The sequence below is a fragment of the Muscardinus avellanarius genome, assembly GCF_963383645.1.
Source record: "Muscardinus avellanarius genome assembly, chromosome: 16".
Lineage (NCBI taxonomy): Eukaryota > Metazoa > Chordata > Mammalia > Rodentia > Gliridae > Muscardinus > Muscardinus avellanarius.
Window position 1 is genome coordinate 8,151,543 of NC_137802.1, and position 17,634 is coordinate 8,169,176.

The following is a 17,634-nucleotide window of genomic DNA, read 5'->3' on the forward strand; positions in this document are numbered from 1 at the left end:
GGGGCCGAGTTCCTTCCCCACCAGGATTTTATTTCTAAAGGACAGGACTCTCTTCCGCCAGTCCGCGGCTCTACAGGCATCCCTTATCTCTAAGCCCGATCTTCCATTATCCGCATCTTCCCGCCCCAGGTGATCCCGCCTCCAAATCGCCCCGCCCCGGATGGTCCCGCCCCTAAATCTTTCCGCTCCCGGATCTCCCCGCCCACATCCTGGATTGTTCCGCTTCGTAACTGCCCCGCCCACATCTTTATCCTACCGGATACCTCCGCCCGCATCCGGTCACGTCCCCGAATAGCCACGCCCACATCCGGCCTCGCCCTCGGCCTCGCGGCCTCAAAGCGGAAGTGTATCCAGAAAGTGGGTCCGGATTGCAGCTTGTACGTTGGCCCTTCCGGGCTCCCGAGGCCCGGGTCGCGTAAGTTGCCGACCGGACTCGGCGGCTGACGCGCTGACGTGGCTCCCGGAAGTGGGGCTGGCGCGGGGCCGTCATGTTGCAGCAGGTAAGGGTCTGTGCGCTTTGGGGGAAGGTGGCGGCGCTGTAGGGTTCAAGGGGTGAGAGCAGGGCGTCTCAGGGTCGTTGTGTTCGCGTCCGCTCGTGCCGCCCGAGCTCGAGGAAAAGCGGAGTGGGCCGGCGGGAGTCGGGGGCAGTTGTCCAGGCTGGGGGGCCCCGAGGCCTCCGCGGAGGAGTGGGCAGGAGGCGCTCAGCTGGCAAGCTTGGGGGGCCGGGGAGCCCCTCGTCTGTAGCGCCGAGAGCTGGGGGGCTGCAGAAACTCTCGGTGCACGGGAGGTCTCCCTCCTCCAGGGAGCGGCCCGGGGCATCTCGGGGTTCTCCCCAGTCTTGACCCAGCTGCGGTCCCGGGAGTAGGCGACACTGCCGGAGTCTCGCGTTCAATTTTCTGTTTCCAAACTAACGTTGTTGATGATCGTCGCGTGTGTGCCCTTAATAGCGATAGTCCACAGGTTTTGGGCTGGAGATTAATGAGAATTAACTCTTCCTTTTTATTTTATTTTGATTTTTTAAAAATTTGTGGTGCTGAGAATAGAACCTAGGGGCATTCTACCTCCGAGCTACACCCCCCCCCCCCAGCTCGATTTTTTATTCTTTAATTTGAAGTGTGGTTTCGCTAAGTTGCAGAGGGCCTCACTAAGTAGCTGAGGCTGGCCTAGAACCCGGATCCTCCTGTCTCAGCCTCCGGAATGCTGGGATGACAAGCGTGCGCCACCGTGCCCGGCTTTAAACTCTTCCTTAAAAAATAACCTGTTTACAGTACACTCTCACTTAGATTAAGTATTTTTTTTCTTTTGCTTCACAAATAATTTCCGGAGGGATTAAGGCGGCTTAGGTACTGTTCTAGGTTCCAGGCATAGCGCTGTGAACAGTACAGATGTGTCGCCCTCTGTATTCTAGGTTTGGTGTGGGTAGGTTCGAGAATATGGGGAGGTGAGACGAGACAGTATAACTAAGCCGGGAGCAGTAAGTGTCATCACTACCTGATTTGAAGATACAAGAAAACATAAATAAAAGGAAAAATGATGGCGCAAGCCTCTGAGAAGGCATGAAAAGACGGGATTACAAGCACCAGTAGTTGGTTAAGCCTTGGAAAAGAAGAGAAAGTATTGTACGGAGGCATGTAAATAAGGATGCAGTTGGATGGTTCTGTGAAGGAGCCCAAAACACTGAAAGTTTATCCCTAGTGGCTTCAGCTTTCTTTGAGACTTAGGAGAGAGGAGCTGAGAGGAGCTGTCACCTTCTGCACCCTGTGTTTTCTCAGAGGGCTGACAGCCCATCTGATTCTTGAGTTACCATGTTGGGTATTTGTCACCTTGTTCAGGGGTGGAGGATCTGCATGTGTCTTTCTCATGGCTGTGACCATGTCATCATTTTATCTTTCATTTTGAGAAGCGTGCAGCTATGCACGTATTAGACATGTACATACTGGATTTCATTTTGCTTCATGGATATTTAATTTTCCTACTAGGACAGCAATGATGACACGGAAGATGTTTCACTGTTTGATGCAGAAGAAGAGACATCTAATAGACCCAAAAAATCCAAAATCAGGTACACGATAAATTACACGAATTGTACTAGTGTCCCGTGTTGTTCTCTTTATAGATTAGTGAGAGTGGTTCTAGTATGCTTGTGAATTTTGTGTGTTAGTTTGATTCAGTATGAGGCAAAGATAATTGACGGTTTTCTTGGGGCTTACTGGCATATAGAATGTTACTTAATATTGAGTTTTCAAATCAACAAATCGAATTATTTGAACAATGTTTTAAATTCTATGCTACTTGTTTTCTAAGAATGAACCATTTTTAATATTTATAGATACATTACATTTTGATTATTGTACAAACTTCAGGATTCTATCTTCTATAAATAACATGAAACCATCAAGCCAAATATACTTGTATTCTAAATTTAGTTCTTTAAAGAAATATACTTAATGAAATAAGATTTGACCTCAACCTTAGACCTTGAAACCATTATGCTGAATGAAAGATGCCAGTCACCAAAGACCAAATACTGTATGATTTTATTTATGCAAAATGTCGACAGTAAGCAGATCTATAGACAGTAGATAATCAGTTGCTTAGACCTGTGGGGGCTGGGTACAGAGTTTCTTTTTGGAGTAATTAAAAGTTGTAAAATTGATTATGGTGGTTGCATAAGTGAATATACTAAAAATAATTAAGATGTATATTTACTTTTTTTTTTTTTTTGAGGGACTGGGAATAGAACCCAGTAGCATTCTACCTCCGAGCTACACCCCCAGCCCTATTTTTTATTCTTTATTTTGAAACAGGGTCTCACTGAGTTGCCAAGACCCTCACTAAATAGCTGGGGCTGGCTGTGACCTGAGATCCTCCTGTCTCAGCCTTGCAAATGCTGGGAAGATGTATACTTTCAATAGGTGAGTTGTATCATATGTGAATCATATCTCAGTAAAGTTGTTAAAACACAAACAAAATCATTGCTTGATGCTGACTTTGCATTAATGCCTGAAGTGATTTCTTAGGGCCTGGGCGTTTTTTGGGCATGATTTATTAATCCAAGCTAGGTAAAGTCTCTTGTTCCTTTTTTTTTTGTGTGTGTGAGAATTTACATCTATAGAAATGCTAAAGTCATGTTTACTTCACATCCTTTGTGGCAGCAGGGTAGTTAGGTAGGTGGCTTGGTTCCTTAAGTCCTTTTGTTTTGACAGACTCTTCATGTTTGTGCCATGGCTAAAACATTTTCATCTGCATTTGCTGGCGCCTGCAGAGGATTGTAACTGCATTTCTCACATTATGTTTTGGTTTTCAGACACCCGGTGGCATCGTTTTTCCACCTGTTCTTTCGCGTCAGTGCCATCGTGGTCTACCTTCTCTGTGAATTGCTCAGCAGCAGCTTTATTGCCTGTATGGTGACAATTATCTTGTTGTTGTCGTGTGACTTTTGGGCAGTGAAGGTAGGTTTGGTTGCTTTTATTTTTGAATTGTGTTTAGTGTGATTTTTGAATAATTTGTATTCATGAGTTTTATATGAAACTTAACATTGGGGATTGGTGTTGATGCATCTTTTTATTACTTTGGGCTTGTTCTTTGTTCTAATGCCAGATATATGTGAGCATATGTAGGTTATTTATACCACTGAGTTACCTGTGCCATAGGGCAGCCTTCATCAATTATAAACAAATAAATATTAATGGCAACCAAAGATACTACGTGTTGCTTCTAATCGATAGCACGTATTTGGCTTCAGGGTGATTTGCAGGTATGCTGTATATGTAATTTCTATATAAATCTTCAGCATAGTTGCCCCACAAGTACTTAACAAGCCCCCACCTTTGACAGAGGCTCCTATGGGTGCTCCAGGACAGTAGTGTTCAGCCAGAGGCGAGTTTTTCTCTCCATGGGATATTTGTCAGGGTCTGAAACACTTTTGATTATTGGGGGTAAGGGGGGTATTATATTGGCATCTAGTAGACAGAGGACACTGGTTGCTGCTGAATGTCTTAAGATGCACAGAACAGCGCTCCTCAACAAAAAATTATCTAGCTAAAAGCATCAATTGTAGCGGGATGTGGTTGCGTGTGCCTATAATCCCGGTACTTGGGGGGCTGAGACAGGAGGATCACAGGTTTGAAGCCAGCCTCAGCGACTGAGTGAGGTTCTCAGCAACCTAATGAAATCTTGTTTTTAAATAAAAAATAAAATAGTGATGAGGGTAGAACGCTCCTTGATTCAATCCCCAGTACCACCATCACACACACACACACACACACACACACACACACACACACACACAGTTGTGTCAAAGTTTTGAGAAACTCTGCTACAGGGGATAAAAAAGAATGAGTGGGGTCTCAGAATCAAAGGCAGTGATGGATTGAGAAATAGGTGGGTGGGTGGGTAGACAGGCGCATAGATTAACAGATGAATATGTAGTAAATTGCACTAAACTGTTAAGGGTAGACTCTAGGTGGTAGGTAGTTGAGTATTCGCTGTAAAATTTACCTTTTCTGTGTGTTTGAAATTTTTTGTAGTAAAAACATGGTTGGAGAGTCAAAGGCCAAAAAAAAGGGGGGGGACTAATTTTGGAATTTCAGAGACATGTATAGTGATTCAAAGATCAGTAAGATATTACAAGCCTACTCATAACCACTGATCCAGACAGTTTTTAGAACGTTAAAAGTTTATAGAAAGCCGGGCATGGTGGTCCACACTTTTAATCCCAGTACTTGAGAGGCCCAGAAAAGGGAATCGCAGGTTTGTGACCAGCCTCAGCAACTTAGCCAGACCCTGTTTCAACATAAAAAAGGGCTGAGGGGGGTAACTCAGAGAGGCAGAGTCTTACAAACCAGTCTTTGAAGTGACCAAAAACAAGGCTTTTAAAGTATCTGAAAGATAATTAACAAGGTCAGTGTGATAGCAGTATTTGAGCCAGCTGTGGTGGCACAGTCTTGTAATCCCAGTCCTTGGGAGGCTGAGACAGGAGGACCACAGGCTCGAGGGCAGCCTGAGCAGATACTGAGACTCTCATCAACCTCTTGAGATGCTTTTTCAAAATAAAAATAAAATAGGGCTGGGGGTGTAGCTCAGGTAGAATGCCCCTAGGCTCAATCCCTAATACTCCCCTCTCCAGCACACAAAATAAAAAATAGCAGTATTTGGAATTTTGTCTCTACAGATATTTTGTTAGAATCTGTGGAACATTTTAAAAATTTATCAATTATCACTGAAGAAAATCAAAATACCCAAAGCACCACCTACATTTTTTGGTCGAGTGGGAAAAAAAACTAGACCTCAGTAGAAAATAGTATCAAAATTGGAATTTCTTTTAACAGGTTAATCTGCTAGTTAGCCTGGTTTAAAAAGAAAACACTAAATACAGACTGTTGACATCTTCCAGAAATCCTGTGCAATTAAAATATATTCTAATCAAAATACATTCTAAAATTTAAACTGAATTTAGAGGAATACCAATAGGCTAAAGGCTTTATTATTAGAAAAAAAAAGATGAAAATAATGGAGTACTTAGTTTTAGAAATGTCAAAAACAAAAGCCCGAGAGAAATTGGTAAAAATAAAGACAAAAACAGAAAGTAAAGAATTGGAGAATGGGACATGGAGGAACTTGAAACTGTTCTAGGAGCCTTCCTGCCCACATCCACTTAGCCACCAAGTTCACAGATGTTTACTTTGCCTTTCCTCCTCGGGGCTTCTGTGCCTGCTGTTCTTATCTGAATGTTCCTCTTGCTCCCACGTCATCTAAATACAGGGATCCCTAACCTTTTTTTTTTGTTATTTTTGTTATTGTGTCATGGACCCCTTTTATTATCTCATGAAACTACAGTGTTTTTAAATACATAAAAGAATATATACAAAATTATAAATGAAAGAATTTATATTGAGATGCAGTCAGCCCCCTGTATCCACAGCCCTACGTTCACCTACACATTTGACTACACATTCAACTAAGCTGAAACTACTGAGGAAAATAATTGCATCAGTATAGAACATGTGTAGACGTTTTTTCTTGTTATTCCCCCAACAATACAGCCTAACAGCTATTTACATAGCATCTTCATGGTATGAGCTGATTTAATGTATTTGGGAATATATGCGTAGGTTATATGAAAATATTACTCTGTTTCTAGGGATGTCATTTTAAAATGCATGTAGCTACAGTCAGGATATGTGGGGAAAGGTCAGTAGCCAAAGAGCATAGGAAAGAATTAGAGAATTGGAGAAAAGGCAGAAATTTGGTGGGGGAAACGAGAGGTGATGTTTACGGGTCGAGTTCTGCTTACGCTAACCTTTGCCCGTGCTGGCACGCCATCGCCCTTTTATTTATTATTTTCTATTAGCCGGGTCTGATGCACAGTGGTCTTTGTTAACTGGCTGTTATGGAGGTAATAGAAATATTTGGGGCATATATGGAGGCATGTGAAGACTTGTTTAGGAAATGTTATACTGAGACAGGATCTTAGAGTGCGTGACGTAATGCTTTTAAAGTGTGTTTTTCTTAATCTTTCCCAGAATGTCACCGGTAGACTGATGGTCGGCCTGCGCTGGTGGAATCATATTGATGAGGACGGAAAGAGCCATTGGGTGTTTGAGTCCAGGAAGGTGAGCTACGTTCTTATTGTCGTCTGGTAGCTTAGGTGTAGATTGATGATTACCGGAGGAAGTATTCAAAATTGAAAGTGCTACCCCAGATCACTTGCCATGTCATTACTAATCCAGGTGGCCTCCTAAAACTTAGTACATTTTCCGGTCTTGTTCAAACTGGAAACAGGTGTGCACAGGATAGACTCCTCTGCGAGGCAGTTGGGTGAGAGTTGATGTGGCCCGCTCAGCAGCCGGTTGGGGGTGCTGGTGAAAGATCTCTTTCTGATGTCTCCCAGGTTGGCGGCTTTACTGGGTGTCTCAGTGCAGCCCTCCATGTCCAAGCGGATAACTGCTCCTAATCTTATTCTCCCTCTACATTTATGGTCATCTTTTACTTGTGGGTAGAAAGAAGGGTTGCAGCTGAATAGAAAACCTAAATCTCATTCTCTTCTTGAAGCCTGTGCCCTGAGGAGCCCAGGGGGCCCCTTGTCTGTTTCAGATTAGTCTATTAGTATGTAATGAGCATTCCGTTCCCCGTGGAACTCGGTTTGGGGGGCAGAGGACAAATTCCTTGGAGACAGTGCCAGTTAAATTGTGTGACTTCTGCTTGGAAGGGCTTTGACAGAAAGGAGCGTTGTGCATAGTGAGCCTGTATGCCATAATACTACAAATTGTACCTTGAAAAAACTCAGCAACCTTGAACAGTCCTGCGTTTTGCTGAGACATGGTCACTGTCTGGAATCCTTGATTCCATTTTGTTTTTTGCCCTTCTGAGTGGTAATCCTTGACCTTTTACATCTTTAGGATGAGTATTACTGGAGCTGGGTGTGGTGGCGCACATTTGTAATTCCAGTATTTGGGAGGCTGAGACAGGAGGATTGCACAGGTTCAAAGCCAGTCTCAGCTATTTAGTAAGGGAGGCTTTCAGCAACATAGTGAGACTCTGTTTCCAAATAAAATATAAAATAGGTCTGGGAGTATAACCCGGAGGTAGAAAGCCCCTGGGTTCCATCCCCAGTACCACAAAACAATAACAAAAAAAGAGAATTACCTTGATTTCCTTGATTCTTACCCAAAAGTATCATTCAGAGCTACTTATGAATAATCAGTACAAAGGCAAGAAGAATTGACTAGAAGCCTCCCAGAGGCCACTCTTTACTATTTTGAGTCATGATGCCTGCCCGTTTTGCCCTGAATATTCTAAGCTGTTAAGTTGGAAAAAAGCATACTAAAATTATTTTCTAAAATTATAGTGGTGATAGACGTTATTTACTCTTATCTTTAATCTTTTATAGGCAACTCCTCAGGACAGTAAGACTGTTTCGGAGGCGGAATCAAGGATCTTCTGGTTGGGGCTTATTGCCTGTCCAGTACTGTGGGTGATATTTGCCTTCAGTGCTCTCTTCTCCTTCAGAGTGAAGTGGCTGGTGAGTAGCAGTGGAGAATTCTGGAGTAATTAAGATGACTGGCAGAGACTCATCGTTAGTGCTAGCTCTTCCTTTAACTTCAGGGACTTACAGTGAGTAGGCAGCCGCGTCTTGTGTTTCTTAAGTTCTCTAAGTCCTGCAGAGCAGATCCTGTGATTCCGTTTTGCCCAGTTTTCTAGGGTACTACTGCCTGTACTGCAGTGTTTTTTTTTCTCTCGAGATAATGATTGGCAACCTGTTGCACCCATCTGTTACTGTTTAGTAGATCACCCCAAAACTTGGTGGCCTAGGACGAGAGTCATTTTATCTCACAGGGAGGAGCTATGGTAGCAGCCAGGGCCTGGGGTCTAGAGCAGCTGCAGTCGGCCGCACAGTGGAGGGGGGCTGGGGCTGAGACATCTCTGTGAGGGTCTCTCCATGGCGGCCTCGTGGCAGCTGGACTGCTCACATGGAGGGTCAGGGCTCTGCTTGGGGTGCTCATCTCCTGAGCTGAGTCGATCTTTACAACCTTGTCTAAGGTGGAGGAGCGCCTTAGTAACCCGCCCACATTCAAGGGAATGTAACTAAGCCTTACTTCCTGATGGTGGAAAGAAGGTTCTAGATGAGTGTGTGAAACAGGAAATATTGTTGCCATCTTTGGAAGGTGTGGTGTTGACTCCCACTATAAATCTTATTCTTATAATAGTCAAAATTAATTCTATTTAACAGTTATTGGTGTCAGACATCTTGGCCTTAATTATGTGTTTTCCTACAGTTTTAAATATTCTAAGTTCTCTTTTTCTTTGATACATATATACTTACTATTTTCTGTTGTTCAGTAGTTATTTTTATTACTTTATATGTTTATTATAACTCAGAAGCTAGGAAATTTATTCAATATTATAAATTTTCTGCTATGAAAGATGAGAAAGTTAGCACTCTTGGCTTCTCTCATTTCTGAATTTTTGTCTATTACCGTTTTTATTTTAGTTTTTCTAGGGTCCTTGTTAAAACCACTTAAATGTGGTGAATGTAAATACTTGTATTTTTATATTTCTTCCTTTTTTGTTTATCCAGTGTTAATGTTTTGTCAAGATGTAGAACAGTTACCTTTGAAATGATAATTCTTATTGGTGGTTCAGTCTTTGATCTGTCTTTCAGATACATTGGTTCAGTGCCTACCATTTTATTGCAGTTTCTTTTTGTTGTATGGTTAGCTGCAGTTCTCGTTGGGTAGAATTTTTAAAAAGAACGTTGGTTTACTTTCCCTGGATTCTTTCGTGTTGAAGCTTGCAAACCTGTCGGGCTCTTCTTGAAGACGATTTGGCTGGGTCGCTTCATCGTTTGCTCGTGTTGAATGTTCTAGTAGGCTGATGAGCTGTGTCAAGATCCCGGAAAAGGACAGCTTAAAGGAAGGATTCCTTTTGGCTCATGATTCCAGTCTGTGCTTGGCTGGCTTTTTCTGGGCCTGTCCTGAAGAGTCTGCTGTGGTGGGAAGCTTGGCAGAGCAGCTTGCCCTATGGTGTGTGTGTGTGCTGACTGAACTTGACTGTCTCTTGACTGCTCCTTTCTAATTCTTAAAGGAACCCTTCATATTTAAGTCTTTTCTGAGTCTCACTTACATTGAATTATTTTTCCCCTGCTCCCAGGCTGTGGTCATGATGGGTGTGGTGCTACAAGGTGCCAACCTGTATGGTTACATCAGGTGTAAGGTGGGCAGCAGGAAGAATTTAACCAGCATGGCTACCTCCTATTTTGGAAAGCAGTTCTTAAGACAAGTAAGTACTTTTTGGGTATGACCGGTGACTAATGCAATGCTTTCTAACTCTTGTGGAGTTTCATTTTTATGAAATACTTCTTAACTAAGGTTTTCTTAAGGTACATTGTTACTTAAATAGGAGATAATGATGAAAATGCCTTGATTGCTCTTTGAAGGCTTTTAGAGTATTCCAGAAGTGTATTACCAGTGCCCTAAAATTATGTTAATACCGAAAGAGATAAACTCTCATTGATAATCAAAAATTGCCTTAGGTTTAGTTGCTCTCAATTAATGTGGCTTTATTTTATTTATTCTTTGGTGGTACTGGGAATTGAGTCCAGGCACATTCTATCTCTGAAGCTATACCTCCAGCCCTTTAATTTTTTGTTTATTTTGAAACAGGGTCTCACTAAGTTTCTGAGAGTCTCACTTTATTGCTGAGGCTATTCTTGAACCTGTGATCCTCCTATCTCAGCCTCCCAAGTATGGAGATTACAGTTGTATACCACCATGCCCAACTACTACGATGGCTTTAAATGAATGTTTTTGAAGAATGTGTGTTGGACGGCTTTAGGGTTAATATAAAAACAAGTTGACACATAAGACCTTATCTTTAAGGAGTGCTTTTAAAATGCTCAGGAGGTTTGTTTGTTTGTTTGTTTGTTTTCCCCCCGTAGAACATCACCACAGCTCCCCAATAGGAAGGTCTAGGCCAGGGTTGTAGTGAGGATGTGGAGTGTTGTAGGTGAACAGCTGCTGGCTAAGTCTCCTGGGAACATTGCTCGCATTTGTTTAGTGAAGCCGACTGGGCGTTGGGGCTGTGATTCTCAAGCCACCAGGCTCAGATCTCCTGGGTGGCACCAGATTGTGGGGCTCCCCTCGGGGAGTATTTCTGACAAGTTCAGGTCTAAGGATTGTTCCTGAGATAACTAAAGCCCCGAAAGATTGAGTGATTTACCGAAGAAGAGAAGCTGTGATCGGTGGCACAAAGCCCCGCGTAAGCACAGCCCTCCTCCCTCGAAACCCATTGATCTCACCATTCTCTGGTGCCGCTGTCCTTTATTGAAGAGAAGAGGTAGAGGAAATGGATACTGTTGGAGGCTCGTGATTCTCACCCCTTCCCACAGGGTTTTCACGTGGTCTCAAGAAGCCACTGCTGTGGTTCACCTTGGGGCAGTTTCGGTGTGTGTTAATCATGTTCCCCCTAGGATTGTTGGTGTTTTTTGAAGGTTGAAGGATGGTGAATACAAGTGAAGTTGAGCTTTGTGCCTGGGGAGAGTCAGGGTCCTCCGTGACACCTGGCGGTGCACGCTGAGCTCTGGGTGATAGGAGCCATGGAGTTACTTTTCTAGTTTGTCTGTCTGTCTGTCTCTTTATTTCTGTATTCTGAAACAGGGTATTGCTAGGTTGCTGAGAGTCGTACTCAGCTGCTGAGGGCCTTGCTAGGTTGCTGAAGCTGGCCTCAAACCTGCAATCCTCCTATCCCAGCCTCTCACATACTGGGGTTACAGGCTTGCACGTTGCGTGGCTGTGTTTTCTTAGTGTGATGGGCCAGTGAATGAAACGTGTGGCTGGTCCTGCCTACAGAGGCAGTGTTTTCCTAGGCCGGATGCTTTGAAGTGTGTGGCATGTGAAGCGAAGTACTTTGAATATTAAGGATTTTTTTTTTTTTTTCTATTTTGCAGCACACAGGAGATGATCAGACTTCCTGAATAGAGAAAAAGCTTGTGTGTTCTGTTACCCTGGGGAACAACTGAAGAGATTCTGAACTCTGAGCCATTTAGGGTCCAGTCCAGTTGCAAAGAGGAGTGTTGGGTTTGTCTTTCCACTTAAAAACTTTAAGAAAAGGTGACATAGTTTTCATGTTAAGTTTTTATTTTCATTGTAGCACTTGGTGTCCCTAGAAACAGGTCAGAACCTGTTTTGTGATGCACATAGCAAAGTATTGGTAGATCCAGATTAACGTGTCATTTACATGTATGACAGACATCCTTGCGCTCTGACCCATAGAACATAAGAGGTGTTCTTCCTCTCAAAGCTCTGTGTGTTTACATGTTATTACATGTATGACAGACATCCTTGCACTCTGACCCATAGAACATGGGAGGTGTCCTTCCTCTCAAAGCTCTGTGTGTTTACATGTTATCTCTCTACATACTTTTAAGAAGGAAGCTTGGACTCCATGATAAGATTGAGCACTTGGCTTATGTAAGAGTTAGAAAAGTTAGGAAAGTTGCTGATTTTTACCGTGTGCTTCTTCATGATAAAATTTGTTCCAGATGTGTACGAGCAAGTCAAAACCAAAATCAGGCCAGTGGTGTTAACTGGTTTCTAAAATTTCGTTTTCATATTTATTTCATGGTAAGTCATTTACTTTAGGCCCAGCTAGTATAAATGGAATCTCCGTAGTGTATGTCTAGGGGACACCCTGGTATGCTGCTCTTCTATTTATTTTTTGGTGAGGATAGTCAGAATTTACTTTGGAACTTCCTGCAAGCTCTTTGGTGGTCTTTGGGCTAATAAAAGCTTGCCTTTTTATACCACTAAGAGAGTATTATTCTTACGTCCTAACGAGAGTAATCAGTTAAATAGTTGGCATAATAAATGCCTAGAAGACACCTTATTTTATGAATCTATTTTCTTGCTATAATGGGGATATTGTGTAAATCATACATTTGTACTAATATTTCTTAAAGCAATATATGTAACTAATCTGTAAACTATGTAGGCGTCTGTAAATTCTATTGTAGGTACTATAAACTCTTTTGGAATCTTTAGTCAGCAGATTATGTGTGAATGTGTTTGTACATGGTTAAACTTTTTAAAGATGTTTTGTTTAATTGAATAGGTGTCTGTTGGAGTGGTAGTTTGGAAGGTGCACAACTTTATATTTGTATAAAATTCTGCTGTTTACAAAGCCTTTGCAATGTGTCATCTCATTTAATCCTGGGGACACACGTGTGACACCTTAGGTGATGAACCCTGCCTTGCGGCTCCGACGGTCTTGCCCAGGAAGCCCAGAGCGCAGGGCTGCCTGTAGACGGTAACACCGAACGTGCTGCAGTTTCTGGAGGAATTGCCGCTGAATGTCTTTTCCTTTCTTCAGAATCATTAACTTAAGCGCTTTTCCCCATTATATTCAGCTGCTCTTCCATCTGTTGAGGAAACCTGGGCCTTCACCAAAGACATGTTTTGTGTAATCTGAAAGACCTAACTGAAATCTCTAGGGTGGGAGTCTAGCAGATACGTGGGCGTAGTTCTTGAGGTGGCCCTGTTGTCGTTTGGACCTGCGATTCTGAATCATACATGAGTGGAATTCTGAACTGTGCAAGACCCCCGTGGGTTACGCCTCAGGACTCATTGCCCCCTCCGTGGGTTTCCCTTGTCTAGCTGGGGCCTGGCGACCTGGAGTGAAGGAAACTTTTCCTAGGCTTCATAACCGCACCTTTGTGTGGCCAGGTTCTGGCCAGTGGTGGACGCACTTCTCGGAAGAAATGGCGCATCCCTGTCCCCTCCAGTGTTTCCGTACTGCTGGCTGCACTGTAGACCCGATGGCTGGAGCTGGAGCAGCCATCTTGGACTGTGGGGGTAGGAGGCCTTTTTTTGTGGATGGCAGAGAAATGAGGTAGAGATCGTCTGACTTCCCGCTGGTGGGCACAACAGCCCGAGACTGCCTCTCTGACCTTGGAGTGATAAGCAAACTTCATCTTGTTTCAACATGACTCTTCTGGCTTTCCTGTTGCTCATAGCCTGCCTGAATTTAGTGCACTGTAAGTTGTTTTTATTAGTGCAATATTTGAATGTACTATTACAGACCTTTTCTCTATGTAGTAATTTACTATACGTGCTGATGAATCCCAGAATTCCAGATGCTGTTGCTGCATAAAAATTCACTGCCAAAGTTAGTGGCCTAAGCCATCTTCTCAGGAATTCTGTGGGACAGCGGTCTGAGTGGAGCACAGTGGGGGATGATGTTGCTTTGCGACAGTGCCTGGGAGTCAGCTGGGAAGACCAACCCCCAGACCCACGACGCCGCGCACGGTGCCTTCAGTCACGGGTCTGGGGGTCGACACCGGCGGGCGCCTGCACCGGGACGACTCTGGTGTCTCTGTGTGGACTTCCTCAGGACCTGGCCCTGGCTCTAGCAGTGAGCCTCCCAGGAGGGAAGAGAAGCACGTGGCACTTTTGATGGTTTCCGCGATCACACTCTCTCTCTGTTGGACGAAGCAGTCACCAGGGTCCGTCCAGGTTCAAAGGTGGGCAGACACACTCTGTACCCGGTAGGAAGAGTGGTGGGTGGAGTCTACAGTATAATCAGAACCTACGGGATGAGAGAGAGCGCCACAGCCGCCTTTGGAAAACTAAATCTGCCCCCTTAATCATTTCATCACAACTGAAAGTTACTTAGGAGAGACTGAGGGTAGCCAGTGGTTTTCTCTTTTTCTTTTTAACCTTCCTTGGTACTTAAGAGGCAGAGGCGGTAACCTTTCCACCGCGCCATTTTCTTTGCAAAGAAAGAAGCTGGGTTCTTTGTCCCTCAGTGCAGGGCCACCAGTTGCGGTGGGGCCACACGGACCATAAATGGTGACGATGACCGGGTGAGAAGGTTTCGCAGGAGAGCCCACACCTCAGCAGAACAGACTCTCATCTCCAGCTGTTGCCGCCACTCACATGTGCGGTCCTTCCCTGGCGAGGTCTTTTGGTTTGTTCAAAGAGAAATGGAAAACCTGGGTTCATGTGACATCTGATCTTTCAGTGGAAGAAAATCACATGTGAAGCTCGACTTAATAAGGATGTAGGTCAAATTTAGCTACACCAGCCTCATCATTCTGCAGTGATTTTCAAACTAGTGGAACTTATTTTTTCTCTGTCTTTTATGAAAACCTAGCATCGATAATAAGGCAGAGCTTATTGTAGTGAACGCTCATCACTCACCACCAATTTCCAAGGTGCCTCCTGAGCCTGTAGGAAAACTGTTGGTAGGAAAGAGAAGCCAGAGTCTCTCTTGACTGGGGAGAATCCATGTAAGTTTGTGTGTGAAGCATATTTTTCATTTAAAAATAAAATTGTGGCGTGGTGGTGCATTCCTGTAATCCTCATACTCGGGAAGCTGAGACAGGAGGATCGCAGATTCAAGGACAGCTTCAGCAACTTAGGGAGACTGTCAGCAAGCTGGGGTGTAGCTCAGAGGTAGAACGATGCCCCTGTGTTCAATTTCCAGCGTCACAAAAATAAAATCCAGTTAAACTTATGAGAAGTAGAAAAGACTCCTTAAAAGCCTTCAAATTGTCTTGTGTGTGTGTGTGTGTGTGTGTGTGTGTGTGGGGTGTCCTACCTCTGAGCTACACCCCCAGCCATATCTTTTATTCTTTATTTTGGAACAGGGTCTCGCTGAATTGCAAGGGCCTCACTAGCTGAGGCTGTCTGCGAACCTCATTCCTCCTGTCTCAGCCTCCTAAATGCTGGAATTACAAGCATGCGTCACCACACCTGGCTCAAATTGTCATTCTTAATAAAAAAGAATAGCATTTGCATTTCCTAAAAAGTCAGTTTTTGTGCTGGGAAAGAATGTTGTGTGTGTGTGTGTGTGTGTGTGTGTGTGTGTGTGTGTATACATACATACATATATATATATATACATACATATATATATATATATAATCTTTCTCTTGCTATGATTAAAGACAACAAAAACAAACAACCCCCCCCCCAAACAACAAAAGGCTCATGAAGAGAATTTCAAGTAGTAAGAAAGGACATACAAAGCTGGGCGTGGTGGTGCACGCTTGTAATCCAGCATTCAGGAGGCTGAGACCGGAGGATCGTGGTTTGCGGACAGCCTCAGCTACTTAGGCCCTTTGCAACTCAGTGAGACCCTGTTTCAAAATAAAGAATAAAAAGGGCAGGGAGTGTGGCTCAGAAGTTGAATGTTCCTAGGTTTCATCCCTTAAAAAAAAAAGGACATTCAAAGTAAAGCAAGTTTGACCCTACACTTAGATCTGTTCCCAGAAGCAAACATCCTCAGCTGCTTCTATTTTTATATTTTGGGGTAGTTACCTCCATACCACAAAACACTGTTTTGACTTCCTGCCATGAAAAGTGCAGGTTTAATTCAGCTCTCTCTTTCACATATGTTTTGAACACTTTTATGTAATTGGTTGTAATAGTAAGCCTTTTATTTATTCTGTTAATTATGTTTTTTTCCTATTAAATAGTTTCCTCTATTTGGAGTTCAGAAAATCCTGCAAATAATAGCAGCTTAAACCATCAAACAAACAAACAAGTGTTTTTCCCACAAAAGAAGTCTAGGAGTACAAAATTGCCCATATCATGTTGCTATTTAACAATTCCATCAAGGACCCCGATGCTCCACCATCCCCACTCTCCTGAGGGAGCTGGTTTTAATCATGGTCACAAGATCACTGTCACAGCTGAAGGTGACACCTCTGGTTTTACAGAAGAAAATGAGTGTGTGCATCTGAGAAGCTTGTTCAGAAATCACAACAGGTGAGCGGGGCGTGGTGGCGCGTACACTTGTAATCCCAGCACTACAGAGGACTGCAGTTTGCGGACAGCCTCAGCTGCTTAGTGAGTCCCTTCGCAACTCCCCTGTTTCAAAAATAAAAGGACTTGCCAGGTGTGGTGGCACATGCTTGTAATCCCCGTGCTTGGAAGGCAGAGACAGGAGGGTCACGCAGGTTTGAAGCCAGCTGTGCTGGCTTAAAAAACCCTGTTTCCAAATAAAAAATGTAAAATAGGTCTGGGAGTGTAGCCCGGAGGTAGAAGGGTTCCATCCCCAGTACCACCAAAAAAAAAAAAAGACTTAAAAATAGAGCTGGGGGTGTAGCTTGGAGGTAGAATGCCCCTGGGTTCCATCCCCGGTACCGCAAAAAAAAAAAAAAAAAAAAAAAAAGGAAAAAAATCATAACAGGCCTGGCTTCCGCTCACTTCTAATTCCTTGGCTTTTCAAATTGGTGTTATATCAGTGCAAAGCAGTCTGGAATGTTCTAACACTGAGATGCACCCTTAAGCCTTTTTTACTTTTAATTTTGAAATGGGGGTCTCGGTACATTGCTGATGCTGGCTGGCCTCAAATTTGCAGTTCTCCCGTCTCAGCCTCTCAAGTACTAGAATTAATGGGTGTACCATTCCTGGTGGAAACAGGTATTTAGGTAGGTACATTGCTGCCTGGGATAAAGTGTGAGATTTTGTTAGTAAGGAAAAATGCGGGGAAGGATGGTCGTGTCTACCGCACACACCCCTAAGTGGGGCTTTGTGCCCAGGACCTGGGCTACTGCCGTAGCTCACGGTCCTAGCCTTCTAACTGGACAGCTCCTTTTAGAAAACTCGTGATGGAAACCATTGAAATACAGCTCGGTAGGACAGTTCTGTGGGGTCTGAAGGCTGTTGTAGTACGTATCCCTGACTTAAGGTGACTCGGGCTGGATTTAGCTTATCTGTAGCAGTGGTTCTACCGGTGATGCCACCCCACCAAGGCTGTGTCTGGAATGTAGGGAGGATGGGTTGGTTGACACCATGGTTGGTGGGAGCTCCTGATACCATAGTGAATGGAGACGAAGGATGCTAGGTGCCTGTAGGGCATCAGAAATTGGGTCTGACAAAGAAGTGTCCTGCGTCTTTCACAACTGCTGTGTACCCTGCTGAGTAGTTCTGTCCATGGGAATCCTGTTTACAAGGAGAAGAGAAAAGCTGGGAGCTGGCCTGACCCTGACAGCCGGGGTGGGCTGTTGTCTTACGGAGCCTAGACCATTTCATAGAACCTGACCAGGCCACTCTGAGTGAGACTAAAATACGGAGATTCCCCAGTGGGAGTCTGGAACCAAGAGGCTGTGCAGACCAAAGAGTGACCAAA

The 17,634-nt window shown here is 43.9% G+C and overlaps 1 protein-coding gene across 1 annotated transcript; it reads left to right on the top strand.

Annotated features, from left to right (window-relative positions):
- Positions 1-488: 488 nt before the first annotated feature.
- Positions 489-11,473, top strand: LOC308274474 (Golgi apparatus membrane protein TVP23 homolog B; the record flags this gene model as incomplete). Its single annotated transcript, XM_080712185.1, has 7 exons — positions 489-500; positions 1,980-2,062; positions 3,308-3,452; positions 6,525-6,614; positions 7,892-8,023; positions 9,652-9,780; positions 11,447-11,473. 7 exons carry the CDS (start codon positions 489-491, stop codon positions 11,471-11,473), a joined length of 618 nt encoding a protein of 205 aa, XP_080568311.1.
- Between the last annotated feature and the right edge of the window lie 6,161 nt (positions 11,474-17,634).